The sequence below is a fragment of the Phaeoacremonium minimum genome (genome assembly GCF_000392275.1).
Source record: "Phaeoacremonium minimum UCRPA7 unplaced genomic scaffold PA7_03_scaffold_330, whole genome shotgun sequence".
Classification (NCBI taxonomy): domain Eukaryota; kingdom Fungi; phylum Ascomycota; class Sordariomycetes; order Togniniales; family Togniniaceae; genus Phaeoacremonium; species Phaeoacremonium minimum.
Window position 1 is genome coordinate 159,091 of NW_006921234.1, and position 18,848 is coordinate 177,938.

General features: G+C 50.2%; 2 protein-coding genes across 2 annotated transcripts; one reads left to right on the forward strand and one right to left on the reverse strand.

Moving 5' to 3' along the window:
- Positions 1-8,685: 8,685 nt before the first annotated feature.
- Positions 8,686-9,728, reverse strand: UCRPA7_4213 (putative high affinity methionine permease protein; the record flags this gene model as incomplete). Its single annotated transcript, XM_007916793.1, has 2 exons — positions 8,686-9,651; positions 9,708-9,728. 2 exons carry the CDS (start codon positions 9,726-9,728, stop codon positions 8,686-8,688), a joined length of 987 nt encoding a protein of 328 aa, XP_007914984.1.
- Positions 9,729-11,547: 1,819 nt separating this feature from the next.
- Positions 11,548-17,386, forward strand: UCRPA7_4214 (putative aspartate aminotransferase protein; the record flags this gene model as incomplete). Its single annotated transcript, XM_007916801.1, has 11 exons — positions 11,548-11,583; positions 12,200-12,311; positions 12,493-12,841; positions 12,893-13,510; positions 13,561-13,682; positions 13,733-13,919; positions 13,971-15,139; positions 15,425-15,466; positions 16,108-16,158; positions 16,224-16,873; positions 16,937-17,386. The coding sequence occupies 11 exons, from the start codon at positions 11,548-11,550 to the stop codon at positions 17,384-17,386; spliced, it is 3,786 nt and encodes a 1,261-aa protein (XP_007914992.1).
- Positions 17,387-18,848: the final 1,462 nt, after the last annotated feature.

Genomic DNA, 18,848 nt, shown 5'->3' on the forward strand with positions numbered 1-18,848 from the left:
TGTTGGTCAAATATTCTGCTTTCCATCAACAGATCCACGAGTGTATGCAACTTTGAGGGATGGCCTGCGCCAAGTGGCTGAGACTTTGCCATGGGTGGCAGGCTCAGTGATCAAAGAGAAGTCCAGGAAAGGAGAGTCGAAGCTTGGAGCACCATTCGTCGACATTGACACGCTGCTCACATACCACGAGCGTCTCGACTTGAGCTATTTGGCGCTCAAGGATGCATCATTCCCTATCACGCCGCTCAATGCACCTTATCTGTCCCCGAAGATTCATGAAGGATTCATTCCGGAACCAGGCCCAATCTTACGAACGAAGTTGACACGTATCAATGGTGGATTTACATTATCTGTCATAGTACATCACAGCGTATTTGATGGGACTGCTTACGCAGCCCTCATCAAGCTCTGGGCTGATTCATGTCGTGTTGGACCAGAAAAGCCAATCTTGGTTCACCCGGTTCGATTAGATCGCACAGCGGTATTGAGGTCAACTAACGCCGAAGCTGCCAAGCCTTCTGACATTCATCACCTTAAGGCCTCAAAGGACAGCTTCCTAGAAAAGGCAGCTATATATGTCAAATCTTTGTCCCGTTCCTGGTTTTGCTTTGGTCGGAACCGTCGCAAACAACCTATAAGAACAGTCTTCTTTCGCTTTTCTGGTGCCACACTCCAAATGCTGAAGAAACAGGCAAATGCGCATGCTGCCGAAGTTGGTGTTGAGTTTCTCTCAACCAATGATATTCTCAGTGCCCTGATTTGGAGTGCGATGACTCCTATCAACGACATAAGCAAAGACAAAGCGCTCTCTACCCTGGGTATGTCGGTCAATATTCGCAGCCGCTTGGAACCACCACTGCCTAATGACTACATGGGTAACGCGATAACACAAGCTTGGACACATGTCTCTCCAGAGAAGCTATATACAGTAGCCGAAAGTGGCTCTATCCAAACACTCGCAGAGATAGCAGGAGCAATTCGTCAATCGCTAAACAACATCAACAACAAAGATCTCACAAACTTGATCGATTACGTCCATCATCACAATCCCAGCAAACTGTTGTGGGCACCAGGTCCTATCGACTTCTACACTGTGAGCTGGGCTAACCAAGATCCGTATGGTTTAGACTGGGGAGATGTTATTGGCAAGTGCGACTTGGCTTTAGGCTTGAAATTTCGGATCAATAACATCTGCATGATATTTCCTCGAGACTCGAGAACGGGCGGTGGTTTGGACGTGATGATCAGCCAATGCCCAGATAAGGTCGAACAGCTGAAGAGGTCAAAGGTTATGAATATGTACTCTCAACTGGTGGATTCTTGTTGAAAGAACGAAACCTCTTAGTAATTTGATTTATTAGCTCGAGGGGTTAGATGTGGCGTCACACCTAGTTTCTCTTCGACCTGTTCACATACGTCTCTGCAAACCTTTCCGGGCTCAATTACACTCAGTCTAATAATATATACGACTTTTACTACCCTAATTCATTGAGAGTTTTCCTTGAATTGCTAGAGCAAAATGAATATCCGGGGATTTGATGACACCTGCCAAGTCTGCCAAGCTAGCGAAGGAGCCTGCCTATTGACGTATTTGGACTCAATGTGAACTTATCTGCAACGATATTGGGCTGTTGGAAATTTGGGTTAAGCTTTCTCTAGATGCTGTCCAATGAGAGTCACTGCTCGTTTTAATCCTTTCCATAAGACTATGTTGACCTGCCGTATCTAGCCTGCTGATCAAGTTGGTTTGGCGGCTGTACCACTCGGTGACGTGATGTTTAACTAGTACCCAGTTCTTAGATCTTCAATAGAAGATTTCAATACACGCAGCCATATTCCCCACAAGTTAGTGAGTTTCAAGATTGTGCCTTAACAATTGGTTCCTTGATCATGGCTGGTATTCTTACTCCTAACGCAACTTTCACAAACTTCCACTCGGTAAGACTCGCGAACTATTCTTCTGATTCTACTTCATGCATTCTCGAGGTTTTGGACTTCTTGAATATCATAGGGAGCTTATTGCTACATCGACTTGACCTCTCCTCTCAGCGCTCTCTCACTAACTGTGTAGTAGATCCAAAGCGCTTGGCGATACTTCGCGAATGCATGTGGCCGAATCCCTGCCGACTTCAACAAATCCATCATATGCTACGCATGGAATCATGGTGAAGCTTATAATCACTCACATGGGGGATTTTCTGGAAAATCAGGGAGCTGATTGGGAGACTTACTCTCCTTGTTGCTCATTCGCAACCCCAACAACTTGGGATAAATTCAAAATCTACAGAACAGAAAATGCTTGCGGGTCGGTCTATTGCTACACGAACAATGTAACACAGGCGGAGGCATGGCCTCAATGCATCCAGGATGCCGCTGGCGCGAAGATTGAAGAGCTAAGGGAGATCAACTCAAGCTCGGCAAATGCCACTGGTGGAATCACCAAGGAGATGTATGAAGGAGTGTGCGAGTACATCGATTATGAGACCTTGAGTAAAGGTCTCATTGAGAATGGTGCTATGCCCTACTGCCACCGGTGGTCGGAGGCAAGTTGGGGGAAATTGCTCGGATCTCTGGTGATTGTCAGCACTGTCCATAGCTTACTTTATGTGTGGGCGGTGCTCGTTACTCCGAAGCGTCAGAAATAAGAGCACACCGCAGCAATCAGCAGTCATAATTCTATATCATTCGTAGCTTATCTAGTAGTCTTGATAATACAATATAAAATCAAGTGCCGACATTTGCAAATTCGACATGCTGCTATGCAACTAAAATGCCTTTCAGTCCAACAACATGAAAATTACAAAATGTGATGATTAATTGAGACCACAGATGTTCAAGTATGATACATAAGTACGGCTGCGTTAATTGATCCATTAGTCTATCCGTTCACGAGAGGTAACTACCCTAGTCAGCAAACAATGTCTCGCTGTCATCTTAACGTGACACGGTAATCCCTAAACGCGTTGGTCCAAGCGATCATTGCTTCATGAAGTCGAAGCAAAGTATGCCCCAAGTGATGCCAGGTAAATTACATCAATGTCAGAAGGGATTTCACCTACTAAACCCAAAAGTGAAGTCTTCGATTTGCTAGAAGAGCACACGAATTACCCGAGTCTATCGTGGCGCCTATCGCCAGGCAGTGAAAAAGGTCTACAATGATGATCCAACCCTAATTAAGCAATCGATTCGGGATTTTCCATTTAGCTCGGAAATTCCGTAACCTTCCGGATCCCTCTTCATGATCGACGATTCTTTTTGCGCCTTAGGGCAGGGCAAATGAGATAGGGGGTCACGCCGTGGCGTTCAGATTCTAGGCCCATTAGACAAGTTTTGAACTAGTGATAGATAGCCTTCGTCCCCATGCGGCACGTTCCGGACTAATATACGGATTGATGGCCCAGTTTTGTGGCACTGCTTGCCCTTGGCAAAGCTTCTTGCCAACATCGTCAACCATCAAAATGCTAAGCGGGCTTCTTGGTCTCCAGGCTCCTGATGATGTCTGGTTCTCACGCGACATTCACAATCAAGTACTTCAGCACTGGATGCTGATAGTCAAAGGACGTAAATTCGAATTGGTACGAACGCCGGAGGGTGATTATGCCTTTAATTGTGGTTATGAACCCGGCTGGACACCGGAGCGCGAGCGACAGAAGCCCAGCAGCAGAAACCGAGGTGGTTATTGGAATGGCTACGATAGCTGGATTGTGTTGCGCATCGGTTGGTCGAATTTGTCAAAGAAGGAAATCGATCAGTGCTTTACGGCTGCCCGATCATACTACCCACCACGGCTCTCGTGGACACAAGCCCAGGACTTCCTCCGCCGCTTCGCCAACCAGTTTGTAAATCGTTACGATGCTAACTGGAGGTTCTTCATCGACAATTTCGATATTCAACGCCAATCCGTTCCCCAACTTCCTCCTCCTCCAGCTTTTCTTCAGCAGCAAGGAACGACTCAGAGGCAGGGTATTTCAATGCAAAGCGTGGATAGGCTTAATGCAATGCAAGCGGGATACATGAGGGGACAGCAACAGAACATGGCACTAAACAATCAACTCATGCAAAATGGATATAACCCTGGTTATGGAAGTTGAGAAGCCCATCTTATGTCAATGTCTTTTCCATAGCTACTTTCAAATATGAGATCTTTTTTTGATCAAAAAACAGCCAGATCATAGTAACATCTTGTCCCAGTCAGACGTATCAAAATCCAAGAGCTGAAAAAAGAGCCGCACTGCTCCAGGCTCAGTCTAAATACTCTTGTTTGCTTTTGAAAGAGAGAGAGAGAAGGCGCAATCATCATGCAATGCAGCTGGTAGGCTCAATTGACAGTAACGATTTGATCAGAATATAATGAAGAACCAGGAGTTTACGATATCCTGAATTAGGTTGATCTAAATGTAACGATCTCGAAGTATCGTGCAGTCATCAGAGCATTATGGGCTCTCTAAATGCTTTGTATTTATGCAGCCGCAGGAATTCCCCATACAACTAAGTTTGCCTTGACCTTGTCCATTGCTTCAATTTCCTCTTGTTCATACTTCCCAAACTGACCCTGTGCAAGCGCTTGAATAACAAGATAGCCCTCCTCATTAAGCTGTTTAGCTTCTTCCAGCTTCCCTTGCCTTGCCAAGATCTCCATCAAATTTCGCATGTGACCAAGGACCTGAGGAGAGTTTGGTCCTAGCATCGGGTGTGTCCTAATCATTGGCAACGCCTCACGGGCAAAAAGCTCTGCCTCTTCCCAGCGCTTAGCCCTAGAGAGCATGTCCACCATGCCATCAATTGCAGCAAGGTCTTGCGGGCCTCTGAGGCTTGGGTCGATACCCGAATCAAAACGTTTCTTGTATGTTTTCATTTGAGAGTTCAATCGCCGTTCCACGACATCAAAGTCACCAAGCTCTCCACCTAGTTGACACAACAGCCACTCGCGGGTAGTCCAGCGCCGCCAATCTTCGGCCTCAAGATACTCAGCCGGCACCATGGGCCGTGTTGCTGCATCATCCTGTAGTATATGGTATAGTTGTCGTACCTTCGCCTCTTGGTCGAGGGCAGCATCCAAGCTCATGGCGTCGAGCTCATCAGAGGTAAATATCTGCGAAAAGGCGCGGGCGCGGTGCCTGTGATTGTCGTCGAAAGTGTCCCAGAAGGGACCAGTAAGAGTTGGAACTTCCCATGGGAAGACTACTTTTGATTGCAAGTCCGACATCTTGGACGCTCGTGGTTGATCAAGTTAGATGTCAAATTATGGCAAGGTGTTGGGAATTAACGACGTAACCACGGAAGATGACCAAGGCGAATAGAGATGTCCAGACATAGGAGACGGCGGGGTATTTATGTAGGATCAGCAAACCAAAGCGGTACTACTACCATCCGCATACCGTGTTGCCCAATTGTTTAGAAGAACGATCAAATTCTACAGCACTGCACCCTCTTTTCAGAGGAACTTACCCCAGCAAAGAGCAGGAATCAGATGACTAGATTGGTAGGATTGATGCGTCTCAAAAATTCCGTTTATGGCCATGTTGTATCTTCAGGTGGAACCGTTGTCAAGGTGATGATGTTATGAGTTTCTGCTGACGAATCCCGGAGCTTCAAATTTTGCTGCCTTGGATATCTCTTGATAAGAGCCGAGATAGCCTCTACATGCCATGACATTCCGAGCAACCTGGAAAGCGAAGCTGTTGCCTAATACTTTGAATAGAGCAATTCATAATTCTGAATAGCACATCGACTTTCTATACACCAGGATTCATAAGCGCCAAAGGCTTATCTGAAGGGATCATGGGTATTCCAGGGTCAAAGTACGGTGGGGTGCTACAATCACTAAACGCCAATTTCACTAATTACTGTAATCTCAATGTTCATTCAAGAAAGCCCTTGCGGCCGTATTAAATGGAAGAGTGCTCGGCGCACTCATGACCTGTGATCTGAGCTCAAGATCGAGGTCACCGTACCTAGTAGGGAATGCGTATCGTGTAGAGTCGTAATGCTTGATCTATACAGCGCAATGCACTTGCCTCCCAGTCATTGCCCTGCTATGAATGAGGAGATTTTGCTCGTTCCAGCGATCCTTCACAGCTAGGCGTGATTCATCAAGATCTTTGAACATATCAAGTACCATCTGACGCTCGCTAGCTGTTCCTGACTCAATAGACATCATCAATGGTACCGAGAATCTCATACAAGCAATGGGCTTAAAGCACCTGATGCAGGGATAGATGCCCCATATCCGCCTACTCCACTCTCTATTCTGCCATTCAATGTCACCTTGGTCAGGCAACCCTAGAAAGTTGAGGCAAGTGCCAAGTATGCGATTAACCACAATACTTAGCATAGAATGATAGGCAAAGAATTGCGTAGTTTCGAGGTCATTGATATTATAGTGAGTGGTTTCAGAGAACTCGTCATACACGACGGAAATGATACCCAATTGCTCCAATGGCTGTACCCAGTTGTCGTCAATTAGCTTCAAGTCTTGTAGTGTCGCCTCAGCCTCTGCAACGAGTGACAGACCATCGCTATGAGCATCGACCGCGTATGGACCGGCTTCCAAGGCTTGCAATTTTTTGACCAAAATTGGCCATTTTGCAAACCCATGTGCAATAAGCTGATACATGCTCATCAAATTAGGCGAATTGGAGGAAAAGTTATAAACAGCAGCTTCTAACGCAGCTGACCAATCTGGAAGGGTGTACAGATTATCTTCGGCCGAGTCAATGAAGTACCGAATCTAACTTCCTGTAAGTGAAAAAGGAACCGTGCACACTGTGCCCCAGAGCAACCTTACCAGAAATCCGCTATTCTCGAGGGCCAGCCAGATGTCCAGTTCATCTCTTATACTAGACGGCCCTCGTCGAACCATGATAGCATGTATGCCGCGAACATGTAGGGGGTGCCGGTTTTTGGTTCTGAAGAAGTCGTAGGCAAGCTAGCAAATGATTAGAGGTGTAGACGTCCTCTGCTCATAAATTTCCTTACCTGAATTCTATGCATAACCGTCGTTGCTGCGAGTGTTTCAGCCGATGTTTGTTGCTCTGGATCATCGACTGCTCTTTGTAAACTTCTTAGAGCTCTATGATAAGTTTTCGAGTCCATCATGTCTTTGGCTGACAAGCCCTGTCGCAACCTCTCGTATGTGGTGATGAGACAATCTATCGAGTCTCGGAGGGCAACACTTGCTGATATGCGGCCCACCATCAATCTCAGGGCCTGACCTGGCAGAGACATATCATATCCAGTACCCTCAAAATGGTTCAAGAACGCCGCCAGCCGTGTTATCAGCACGTCTTCCTTTGACATGTGCGTTCTGGCTTGGACGGTTTTCTCCCTCATGATCTTCATTTTATGAAAGGTGCCAATGCCATTGCTTGCACTGTGTAGGTTGACTTCCACCAATTTACCAGAAGGTGTAGGGTTATTCAGGTGTCTCCCGCCCAGTAGGAGCTTCTCTTCTAGCCTGCTCTTTTTGGTTGATGAGTGATTGTTATTTTGAACAAACTTGCGCTCCGACAAGGCGCCAGAGCACACCTTGCGATACCGTGTACAGTTACCACATCTTGGCCATGCTGCATCGCACTATACACAATACCAGTCAGTCACTTTGTTTTAATTGCAAGAACCGATGGCGATCTGATGCTGGGGCGGTACTTTCTAGGACGGTATCAGCAAATTGGATATTAACAGGAGCGCGAACTGTTCGTCACCACGTACTATTTTCCTTCTCTTACAATATAGACATCTGTTGCTGCACGGAATTCCAGGCATCGTAGCGCAAGCATCCTTGAGATTGCATGCTCCTTAGAAAACTATGGTCAAGTCCGGGAATTGTAGTCATGTGAAAAATAGACGTTGCAGCAAATAAGCTAGGAAGTTTATTTTAACCACATTCTGGTGGCCATTCCTGAAATGGAAGCAGCGTAAACGAACTTTTAGGAATTGCGCCAAGCCATCATAGGGCAGGCTTGTGACTAAATTCCCCTGAAGCCTGTTGTCAGATTTGACTGCGCCGTCTGGAGACGGCAGGGATCAAGCGCAAGCAATGGGAAGCCCACATTCGCACCAAACGTCATAGCGGATCCAACGCAGTACGTTGCTGGTTTGGGGAACATTCGCTTCATAGATGCGGGTACTCAGAAGTCTGACCAGCTGGGATGCGAAACGGGCTATGCAATCTGGTGGATTGACTCGGACTGCAAACTCCTATAACATCATAGAGCTGAAATCTAGACGCTACTACTGGAAATCTTTCGAAAGAGTGAGATTAAGCTTGGCTTATATTTGACACGTCTCTCCAAACTCAGAACATTTCAGGGAATTAAAACAGGCTATAGCTGTGGCTCGGGATCTTGAGGATCATCCACTTTAGGTTCTGACAGCTGATCGTTAAGGTATGCTTGCATGGAATGTGACTTGTTTCGTGAAGCCACCTAGTGAATTCCGGAAGTACTACTGCAGCTAAATTTAACCATGGTCAGGCTATTCCATTGACGTGAGATGAGTTTCGCGTACCTCAGAACAGCCTCAAACAGATGATAGCTCATTTGGAGCTTGTAGCTGTTGTGACACGCATGCTCCCGTTTTCACACGAGTACATTGTTACGAGTAGATCAGATTCAATATGGTAGCCTTAGACTATTTATCAAGGCGCTTCATAAACTTTAAATGTACATACTTCTACCCTGGGTTTTAAATACGTGGATTTTCTGTTCCTTCGTTCTCCATTGTCTCCTTTGCTTCCCATGCAAGGTATACGGTCTCGTGTACAAGCACCAGGCCGCCATCTGTACCGGCTCCATCATCCTTCTGGCCCTCATGCCCATCTGCATTCTCAAACTCAGGTGCCCTCTCCACTGTGAAGACTTCGTAGTACTTCCTCTCTCTTCGTTTGGCATAAGCCAAAAAGCCTAAGAACCAGATGGCGCCAACAGCAAGAACAAGCCAACCAACCATTGGGACGACATACCACGCCAAGGAGGTGACGAAAGCGGATGATGGCGGTACCCATTTTGTTATGATCGGATACGCGTTGCCAAGGAGGAAAACGACAGCAGATGTGACACTGATGACGGGTTTGATGCTCCGGCCTGTCATTTCACTCCAGGTCATCCCAGCAACCTCGCGAGCCGTGGCCGGAGGACCGCTGAATCGGAGGAGTAGAATGCCCATCGCCAGAAAGACACCGAAGAAGGCGTTGACGATGTAAGCTGCAAGCCCTGTGAGTAAGGAGTACGCGTCTACAGCTTTCATCTTGTAAGTGGCAAAGATGAGAACTAGACAAGAGACGAAATGCAGCAGAAGTGCGCCGACGGGTGTCTTCTCAGAATGCTCTTTTGGTGAAAACCACCTGTATGAGAGAATCGAGACAAACCAGCCCTTCTTCTTGAACCAGTACAGTACACGGCCGACGCTAACATCATGGTTTTGTGCAAAGAATCTAGCCCATGGCAGGATGCCTTGCTTTGCAATTTCCTGCTTGACTCTCGCGGCAGTAAAGGTCATCACCACGATGTTTCCGAATGATGAAATGGCAAGAAAAGCCGAAAAGATGCGGTAGCCAGTGTTGTCTTCGGGCGAGAGCTGACCGTAAGTCAATTCAAAAAAGCGTTGTGCCACATTTGAATTGATCTGCTCCTCTTTGGGGACGACAACCATCTTGAAGACAAATTTAGGTTCAATGTTTCAAACCAGCTAGAATCTAGGGAACTTACGTATGCAACATTAGTTGCCATGTAGAGTAGACAGACGATGCTCGTTCCAACAATCATGGAGATAGGAAATCTTCGTCGTGGGCGACTAATCTCGCCGAGGACGTAGTTAGGTTGCTCAAAGCCCGAGAAAGCAAAGACTACTGTCGTGAGCACAACACATTCTATGATACCGGTATTCGACTTTCAACTTACTGATCGCTAAAAATCCTGACGCATACCCATTTGCGTCAGATGATGCATTCGAAAACGCTGTACGTGCATTTGCATTATCTGATATCACATTCTCAGTTTTGGGCAGCGTTCCTGCAGCAACTATGATTGCTGTTATAATTATTAGGAGCAGCATCATGAGTTTGATGACTGCGAGCAAGTTGTTGAGCCAGATACCTCCGCGACGGGAGAAGGCATGGATGAAGCAGGCAAATGTCGCTGCTGCAATAGCTATGCCGCGCACAGTACCCTCGGATGCTTCGCTGTTGGCTGCTCGCATGATCCAGATGGCGAAGTTGATACAATTTCCCGCCATGTTGCCGAGGACTATGAAAGCAATGCCAAAGAGACAAGTGATGGGAAGGACTGTCTGGCCGCGATAGCCAAGCCACCGAAACGCGTATTGAAGCTACAGAACACTGTCAGATTTGAACCTCCCTTCTCATGTTATTGAAATCTCACGTAGTTCAGATCTCCTCCGCTTCTAGGTACGCTTTGCTCGATGCCCTTGTAGACAATTCTGGGAACGTTGAGGCCATACTCGATGTAAACATGCATTCCTGCGAGTGCATAAAGCACACCTGCGAACCAAAATAGAAGGGCAGCTCCTGTGCTGTGCGTTCCTTTCATGACTGTTTGAGGAGTATTGAAGATTCCACTCCCTAATTTTTCAAGACATTAGCATATGGCTCGTGGTTGTGTGTAGAGACTTGACAAACCTATCATGCGATTAAGGATTAGACATATCACGTCAATGTATCCCAGCTTGAAGCGCTCCTCGGGGGCATCTGTAACAATCTCAATTGGATTTGGCGGAGGCCTTTCTCGTAGCTCCCGCCGCATCGAGTCGAGGGAACTTGCATCATCATCACGTTGTTGCTGCCTTGCAGAGTAGACATCATATGCACTGGCATTGTTCATGGGGTTGCCTCGCTGTTGAAAAAATCGAGAATCCATGACTACTGACACAGGACTGCCCCAGACAGTATGGATGAAGGACTGCTCCTAGAACAACCGAAAGACAGCTAGATTGCTACCAGATAGTATATCATGGGAGGTGCGGGTCACAAATAGTATAACTACGAGTTGGACTACTTTTGGGCTTGTGACTTCTGGTAGTTCGCCTACAGCCACCAGGCAGGCTTGGCAGCTTCGAGAAACACGCCAAGATGTTTCTATGGCCAAGTAGCTCGTCTCCATGTTGCCTGACTGAGTCCTATGCAGGACGAGCAACTGAGACGGCATCGCGCATAAGGCTGTGCAAGCTGGTGGAATCTGCCTGAGAGCCTCGTCGATTCGCTAGTTAGCCTCACTCAATGGTGCTTGCATGATAAGAGCGAACTATAACTGGTCAGCAGGAGACGAGAGATAAAAGCCGCATCGAAGTATGTCTCGGCTGGAGTGGCTGGTAGGCAGCTGAGATGGTTGTGCCCCGCAGACTTGTGTCCCTTGGATCTCGACGCTATCGACATAGCTGCAGGATAGGCGGTGGCGGTGCCGTTTGCGCGGGCATGACAACCCGGTATGCCGAGCGACTCAATGCGCGCTCTTCACCGACCACTGCTAAGACAAGGCAACGAGCCGCCAAGGGACGCCCCAGCCATCCTCAGACTCTAACCAAGCTACCTAAATGGTGCGACAACTGTTATCTGTCCAGATTGAGACGGTAATAAGCGACGAGATGGCCGCCCATTACCGTCGGGCGCGCCCGTAGTCTGCTAGATGGTGAAGTGGAGTGTTGAGCCGAGACCCCGACTGCGCTCATCGGGCACACGATTCTCTTTGGAATTGCGGCTGTTGTAGCTCTCGTCCAGCCGGATGGTATTTGATTTCCAAGCGAGGAGGCGTGCGTCATTCTGGGTCAGCTCTCACCTCGCATCCCGCACACCGGAGGCTGGTTCTGGTCTGGCTTGGGACTATTTGCTGTACTCACTCTCCCGTATACATGCTATCTGTCGCGTGGGCAGATGGGCAGTGCTGGATCGGCTCCCTTTTAGTATTGTATTGGCAAGCCGCGCAGCCTTATTATTCCACCTGTCTATGCATCTTATCAGAAGCAACTGGCGACGGACCTGCGACCGAGACCGCTGACGCTTTACATTGGAACGAGTCATCTGTCTTCCCTCCCTGAATGAAGCCAAGGGCCCAGCCGCTGTCCTGTCGCCTGTACACCGGCCGCCTGAAGTCATAATACTTCCTCTACCTTGCCCCCTCCGACGTGACGGCTCCATCATTGACACACACTTGCATCGGGGGAAACTGCTGCCTTTTCTTGCACACAGACTACGAGAGCGCGCACTTCGATGGCTGGCATCCAGGTTGGGGATATCATTGCTCTGACGAAGATCGCGAAGGAAATCCTCGACTACGGGTGGAATGAGAGGTTGAATGCAAGTGAGTAACCCCTATATTCCATTTCTGATCAGCACTGGCCATGCGGCGCTCGACGTCAGATCGGCCAAGAATGCCCCGTCCGCCGTCGATCCATCCACTCGGGTTCAATGTGCAGCAATTCATGACACTCAATAACGTGATGATGTTGAACACTATTCTAACAACAACGTCACTTTTGCAGCAAGACAATATCAAGAGTTTGGCCAAGATGTCACCGATCTTGCTACCAACCTCGAGGTGCTGGCCGAGGTGATACAGCAGGCAGACCTCAAGCTGCAGACATTGGGTGCTCGCAGCAGGGCGAGGTTGCGGTGGGACTGGTGCTCGCTCAGTCAAATCATTGGGAACTGTGAGCAGACTCTACAAGACTGCTACGTTCTGTTGGAACGCAATGCCCGATTCGCATCGGGAAGCGGTGCTCTGAGGAGCATCGAGTGGAACGTGCTCGTTCAAGGCGAGGCCGACCAGCTGCGACAGAGGATCCAACAGCACAACACCAAGATTCTACTGGCCCTGGCGCCGTTTGAGATGTGAATAACTTCACTCCTCACGATACATATTAAGTTGCTAATGATTCACAGTGATCTTCTTTCTCGCATCCAGCAAGACCTCCAGCTCATCCACCGGGATCTTGCTGACCGCATCACTCGTGTGCACGAGGATGTGCTCAGGATCCAAGGTGTAATCATCCCTGACCTAAGACAGGAGTTGGCCCAACAGGATGCGCGAGAGCCTCATTCGATTGAGGTTCCACTAGACATTGCCGATGCATTCGAACGCGCGTTCAGCACTGTCTCGTTGGAACCCGGCGCAGCGTCACCCGAGCTGAAGGACCTAGCTGATGCTTTCGTTTTGTTCTTCCGACAGAGCACTGTCTGCTTCAAACAAGGCCTCTTCGCGCGAGACAGGGTGCCACCAGATGCACAATATGTCAACTTGCTCAAATGCATCTGGCTAATGCAGCGACTCAGAGAGTCGACAGAGCTGCAGGATGCGCCAGCGGACTCACATTGGCCGTCATATGTGACCAAACTCGAGGATGAACTGTCTGAAGAGTGCCGCCGATTCGAGCGCGAACTTCTCCCGCCACAAGACCCGCTATTGACTGCTGAGATGGTCATGATCTGGCCGATGAAGCGCGAGTCTACTGCACTACACGAGGTGAAGAAGGAAGAGATGATGGAGGGAGTCCTGGACATGTAAGTCGAGCCGATTTATTATTGAGATTTACCTACTGACAAATTTCCAGTAATGTCAAGCATGCTTCCGAAGATCGCGTGATGAACCTACAGCTGCTAAGGCGGTTGGAGGCGGGCGGTACCGACTTCAGGGTCAACATCTCTGAGGAAATGCCGTCACCTAACGCAAAGCGTAAGTGAGCTTCCTCTAGACGAAATAGCTCAGAGCTGACAATCCCGTAGTCGATCCAATTGACTTCGACATACGAGGCACAAACTTGACGCCGTTGTACATAGTCGACGCCAAAGTGCCCTTTGACATTGTCATCGAGACGCGGCGCAGAGTGACAAGCCTCCATTTCCTCAAGCTGAAGGAAGCCCTGAAGTTTCAACACGTTGTGACTAACTTTAGAGTATTCGGCTATTCACAGTAAGGGAGATCTCTGGATGTTTGCGGAGGCGACGCGCTAATGGACGATAGATTCCATGTTGAGGCCAAGTTTGTCTTTTCAGGACAGAGCGAGCCCGTCCAGGATGCTTGTGCCCAGATATGGATTCACAATCCAGTAGAGGGTAGGCTCTTGACAACCGCTGAGTCTCAGCAGGAAGCTCCCTCGCCCGCATCCGGTGCGCCGCCTGCACCGCTCACAGTTCGATCTCCCACGAGCATGAGCGGACGGACTACTTCGACTTATCAGGACACCTTTTCAAGAAGAGACAGCGTCATGTCTGCGATCATGGAACGGTCGCGCCAATCAAGCGTCAACTCAATCCAGCAGAGCCCGCGAGCCGACAATGGCATGTTTGCAGACCAGGAAGCGAGACGCTTCAGCGTTGCCAGAACGACCACTCTGTCCACCATCTCTAGCGCGGCGTCTTACTCGACAGCCCGTACCTCTGTCGGCCCCAACGACTTCTTGCGGCAGAACGGCTCGCCTCCGGATGAGTCTAGTCTGGCCGGCTATGGAATGAGTCGACACTCCAGCATCTCAGACAGGAGCACTGCTCCGTCCAGACTCGGAGGCACCATGGCAAATGGTAGCAGCAGCAGCAGTGATCATACCATGACAATTGCTACTGGATCTGGAAACACGGGGATCCTCCACGTAGAGCCTATCAAGCCGATGCTCGTGCTGTTCACTCAACACCGGAAGACGGGTGTCCGAAACATGGTCACGCTGGAGCTAGACCACCTCACAGATGTCAATCCCGAGCGGTGCAACTGCCGGCGGTCTGACCAGAAAGGCCTGGCATGCCGAGATGTGTCCTTTGAGCGAAACAAGGGCAAGGCGTACCTCGAAGCACGCAGATTCGAGCCGGAGAGCGCACAGCAGGCCGATTGGGACGTGAGTCGCCTGGCGTACGCGCGGCGCAACGAGATGGCGGCGAAGAAGTCAGCGTGGAAAGGGCTGACGAGAGTCACGCTCACGTTCGCCAACCCCCGAGACAAGGCCAAGTTCACCGGCGGGTGGTGTCGATGCGCGCAGAGAGGAAAGACAAAGGAGACGGACGAAGAGCGGCGGCAGTGCGTCGTCGACGGCCACCGAGGGCTGATCGGCGAGGCAAAGGAGTACTATCTCTCCAAGATGGTCGAGTTTGAGAACCGGCGCAACACCCGCCAGCCCGTCATCATGGGTTTCAGAGATGACCGTCAGTGAGGAGAGTACTCATTTTGCTGGGAACATTTATAGATCATTGTCACATTATGTATATAGGGGACTGGCTGGGGACTGATTGGCGCTGTTATGATTTGATGACTGTTTATCTTATGGCTTTGTAACTTTGGGTTAAGGTGAGATGGATGGATATCTGTACGGTAACATTGAGCGAGCGCGGTCGTAATTGTAGCTTCATATTTATATCCAACTTGTTGTTCTTCAGCCTTCACCGTGACCCAGCTACATACAGTGAGCCCTGTAACGTGGGTCCTTACAGTGCCCGAGATGCCCCGAAAGATCAGGGGAGATCAGTCGATAAGTGAGTCGCGGGGCCCCACAATGTGGTCGGAGCTATTAGGAAGCGAGTTGGTCTGTGCTTCAATTTCTTCTTTTTTTTCCTACTGCATTTTGCGACATCGCTGAGTCAACTGGCAAGCGCACCATTTACCGGCCTGTAAACAGCTCACAGTAGCTCTACCTTCGGAGATTCGATCCATCAACCTCGAAATTCCCTCCATCTCTCAGCTCAGACTCGGCGATCCCACGAGAATCGACGACGCCAGCATCTTTTGTTTCTTCTCTATCATCTCCTCTCTGTCGAAGCGCCTATTCTTTTCCTTCGTCTATACAACTCTCTGTCATTCACAATGCTGTCGACTTTCAAGGTTGCCGCCCGGCAGTCGGCCCTCCGAAGGGCCGGAGCTATCAATGTCGCGGCGATGCGCCCGGCCTCAACTTGGGCCAATGTGCCCCAAGGACCTCCAGTATGTGCCATGAACCCACCTGTTTTGAGTGTGTGAGTATTAACCAAAGCTTAGGATGTGAGTTTTCCCACGAATTAACCCTACAGCAGCGCCCAATGGCTGATCAACGGCATCGACATGACATCAGGCCATTCTAGGTATGACTCCTACAACACAGCAAGAAGACATCAACAGCAAAGCTAACACATACCTCAAGGCATCACCGAAGCATTCAAGGCCGACTCCTTCGAGAAGAAGATCAACCTCGGTACGATTACCCGCCCAATACAGTGTCATGTTGTGGAGTGGTCATGTTGACGAGCTCGGAATTAGGTGTCGGAGCTTACCGTGATGACAAGGGCAAGCCATACGTCCTGCCCTCCGTGCGCAAGGCGGAAGACAAGGTCATTGCCTCTCGGATGAACAAGGAGTATGCAGGCATCACCGGTGTTCCCGAGTTCACCACCGCCGGCGCGAAGCTCGCCTACGGTGAGGGCAGCTCCGCCCTCAACCGCGTGGCCGTCACCCAGTCCATCTCCGGAACGGGTGCGCTGCGAATCGGCGCCGCATTCCTCGCCCGCTTCTTCCCCGGCGACAAGACCATCTACATCCCCACCCCGTCGTGGGCAAACCACGGCGCCGTCTTCAAGGATGCCGGCCTGAAGGTCGAGAAGTACAGATACTACAACAAGGACACCATCGGCCTCGACTTCGACGGCATGGTTGCCGACATCAAGGCTGCTCCCAAAGGCAGCATGTTCCTGCTCCACGCCTGCGCACACAACCCCACTGGTGTTGACCCCACTCAGGAGCAGTGGCAGGCGATCGAGGCTGCCATCAAGGAGGGCGACCACTACGTCTTCTTCGATATGGCGTACCAGGGATTCGCCAGCGGTGATACCAACAAGGATGCCTATGCTCTGCGATACTTCGTCGAGAAGGGCCACAACCCCGCCCTTGCCCAATCGTTCGCTAAGAACATGGTTCGTCATGCCCTATCCCAATTGGGAAGCCCAATCGATCTGTGACTGACATATGCACGATAGGGTCTCTACGGCGAGCGTGCTGGTATCTTCTCCGTCGTCTGCGAGTCCGCCGAGGAGAAGAAGCGCGTCGACTCCCAGATCAAGATCCTCGTCCGCCCGATGTACTCGAACCCGCCCATCCACGGCGCCCGCATCGCCGCCGAGATCCTGAATAACGCCGAGCTGTACGAGCAGTGGCTCGTCGAGGTCAAGGAGATGGCGGACCGCATCATCAAGATGCGCGCCCTGCTCAAGGAGAACCTGGAGAAGCTGGGCTCCAAGCACGACTGGTCGCACATCACCGACCAGATCGGCATGTTCGCGTACACTGGTCTGACCCCCGAGGAGATGGACAAGCTGGCCAAGGAGTACTCCGTCTACGCCACCAAGGACGGCCGCATCTCGGTGGCTGGCATCACCTCCGACAATGTCGGCAGACTGGCTGAGGCCATCTACGCCGTCAAGGGTTAAACGACGTTACTCGTGTCTCTGGTGGAAGAGCGGTGTCTGGTAGAGAGTGGATCTATTTGCATGAGCAGGTCAGGGGGCATCATTCCCTGTGTATAAGTTTGGATCGTCTATAGACACAAACAAGGATAGACGGTAGAAAAGCGACAGCCGCCAGCTATATAGCAGATGCATGGATTGTGTAAAATACAGTACAGAAATTCACAATTGTAAGAGTTACGGTGAGCAGTGAACATTGAGATAACATCCAAACGAATCGGTAAAATGTCAGCTACCACTAACCTCGGCACCAGACTGCCTGTTTTCAATTACCCAGTCGGCCGGCGCTATCACCACAGCTGCCGACCTGAGGCAAGTGGTGCTCTAATAAACGGATATCATTGCCCAGCTGGCACCTTGGAATTTAGCCAACTGCCACCAGGTGCGGCCAGCCGTCGACCTCGCTGGCTTAACCGGCGAATACGCGGATGAAGATCAGACGAGTTCTGTGCATGGTGAGTGCACGGGTCGTCCCTGGTGAGGCTACAAGTACAGTTGTAAGCTTCTTTTTAGTGTACCGTGTTTCTGTTACCGCCAGGCAAACGACTGGTTGTTGGCTGCTCACTCAAGATACGGCGCTAACACGGTGGTCCGCTGTCAACACAAGCGCTGGACACTCAGACCCAACCACGCAAGGGCCGGCGCTCAGAGGTGAGACTGGCATCGCCTCCCCATCGTAACAAACGATGTAGTATCCAGCATTCACCGAGAGCGAGTGAGCCTCAGGGCCGTTCGCGATGCGACAATCACTTCGGAGGGTCGAACGATATCGGACGATGCCCATGTGACCTTTCTGCTGCCCACCTACCTGCTTAGGTAGACAGCCATCCGCGCACAGCCAGCCCGATGTCGCGATTGTCGCTGGTGTTGGTGGGATGCTCTTGTTCGGCAAAAAGAGGAAACCACCGGACGGGGAAAGATATCGCAGTCATCCAATCATTCCTGAGGATCGTCATTTGAAACAGGTTTTCACGACAGGCACGCAAACAAATCTTTGGTGTCCTTACAGATGCCCTCACATGGCCTCGCAGGTGGCGATTTTCTCAGCCAGCGATCGTCAAGGGACCCTTCAGAGAGGTGGTGTTTCAGCCCAGTCATTGGGTATGACGGTGACCCTAGCGATGCAACCCCTGCCGCACCTTCGCGACTAGCCACAGCTTCTCGTGTGCTACTACCAGATATGCGAGGTATGGCGTCGATCTCACCAGTTCGGTACCTGCTTCATCCAAACGTTGCAGCCTTCTGGGGTTCCCCTCTGTGGCTAGAACGCCAGGAAGAACTGCAGGTCTGGCTCGCTTTCAGGCTTGAGAGGAGGACCCTGAAGTCTTACCAGCCAAGACCGCCAGGGGACAACAGCACAGCCACGCCCGCACTGGGAAACGCTTCGACCTGCCCATTTCCAGGCCATACCCCGGCGCCTATGTCG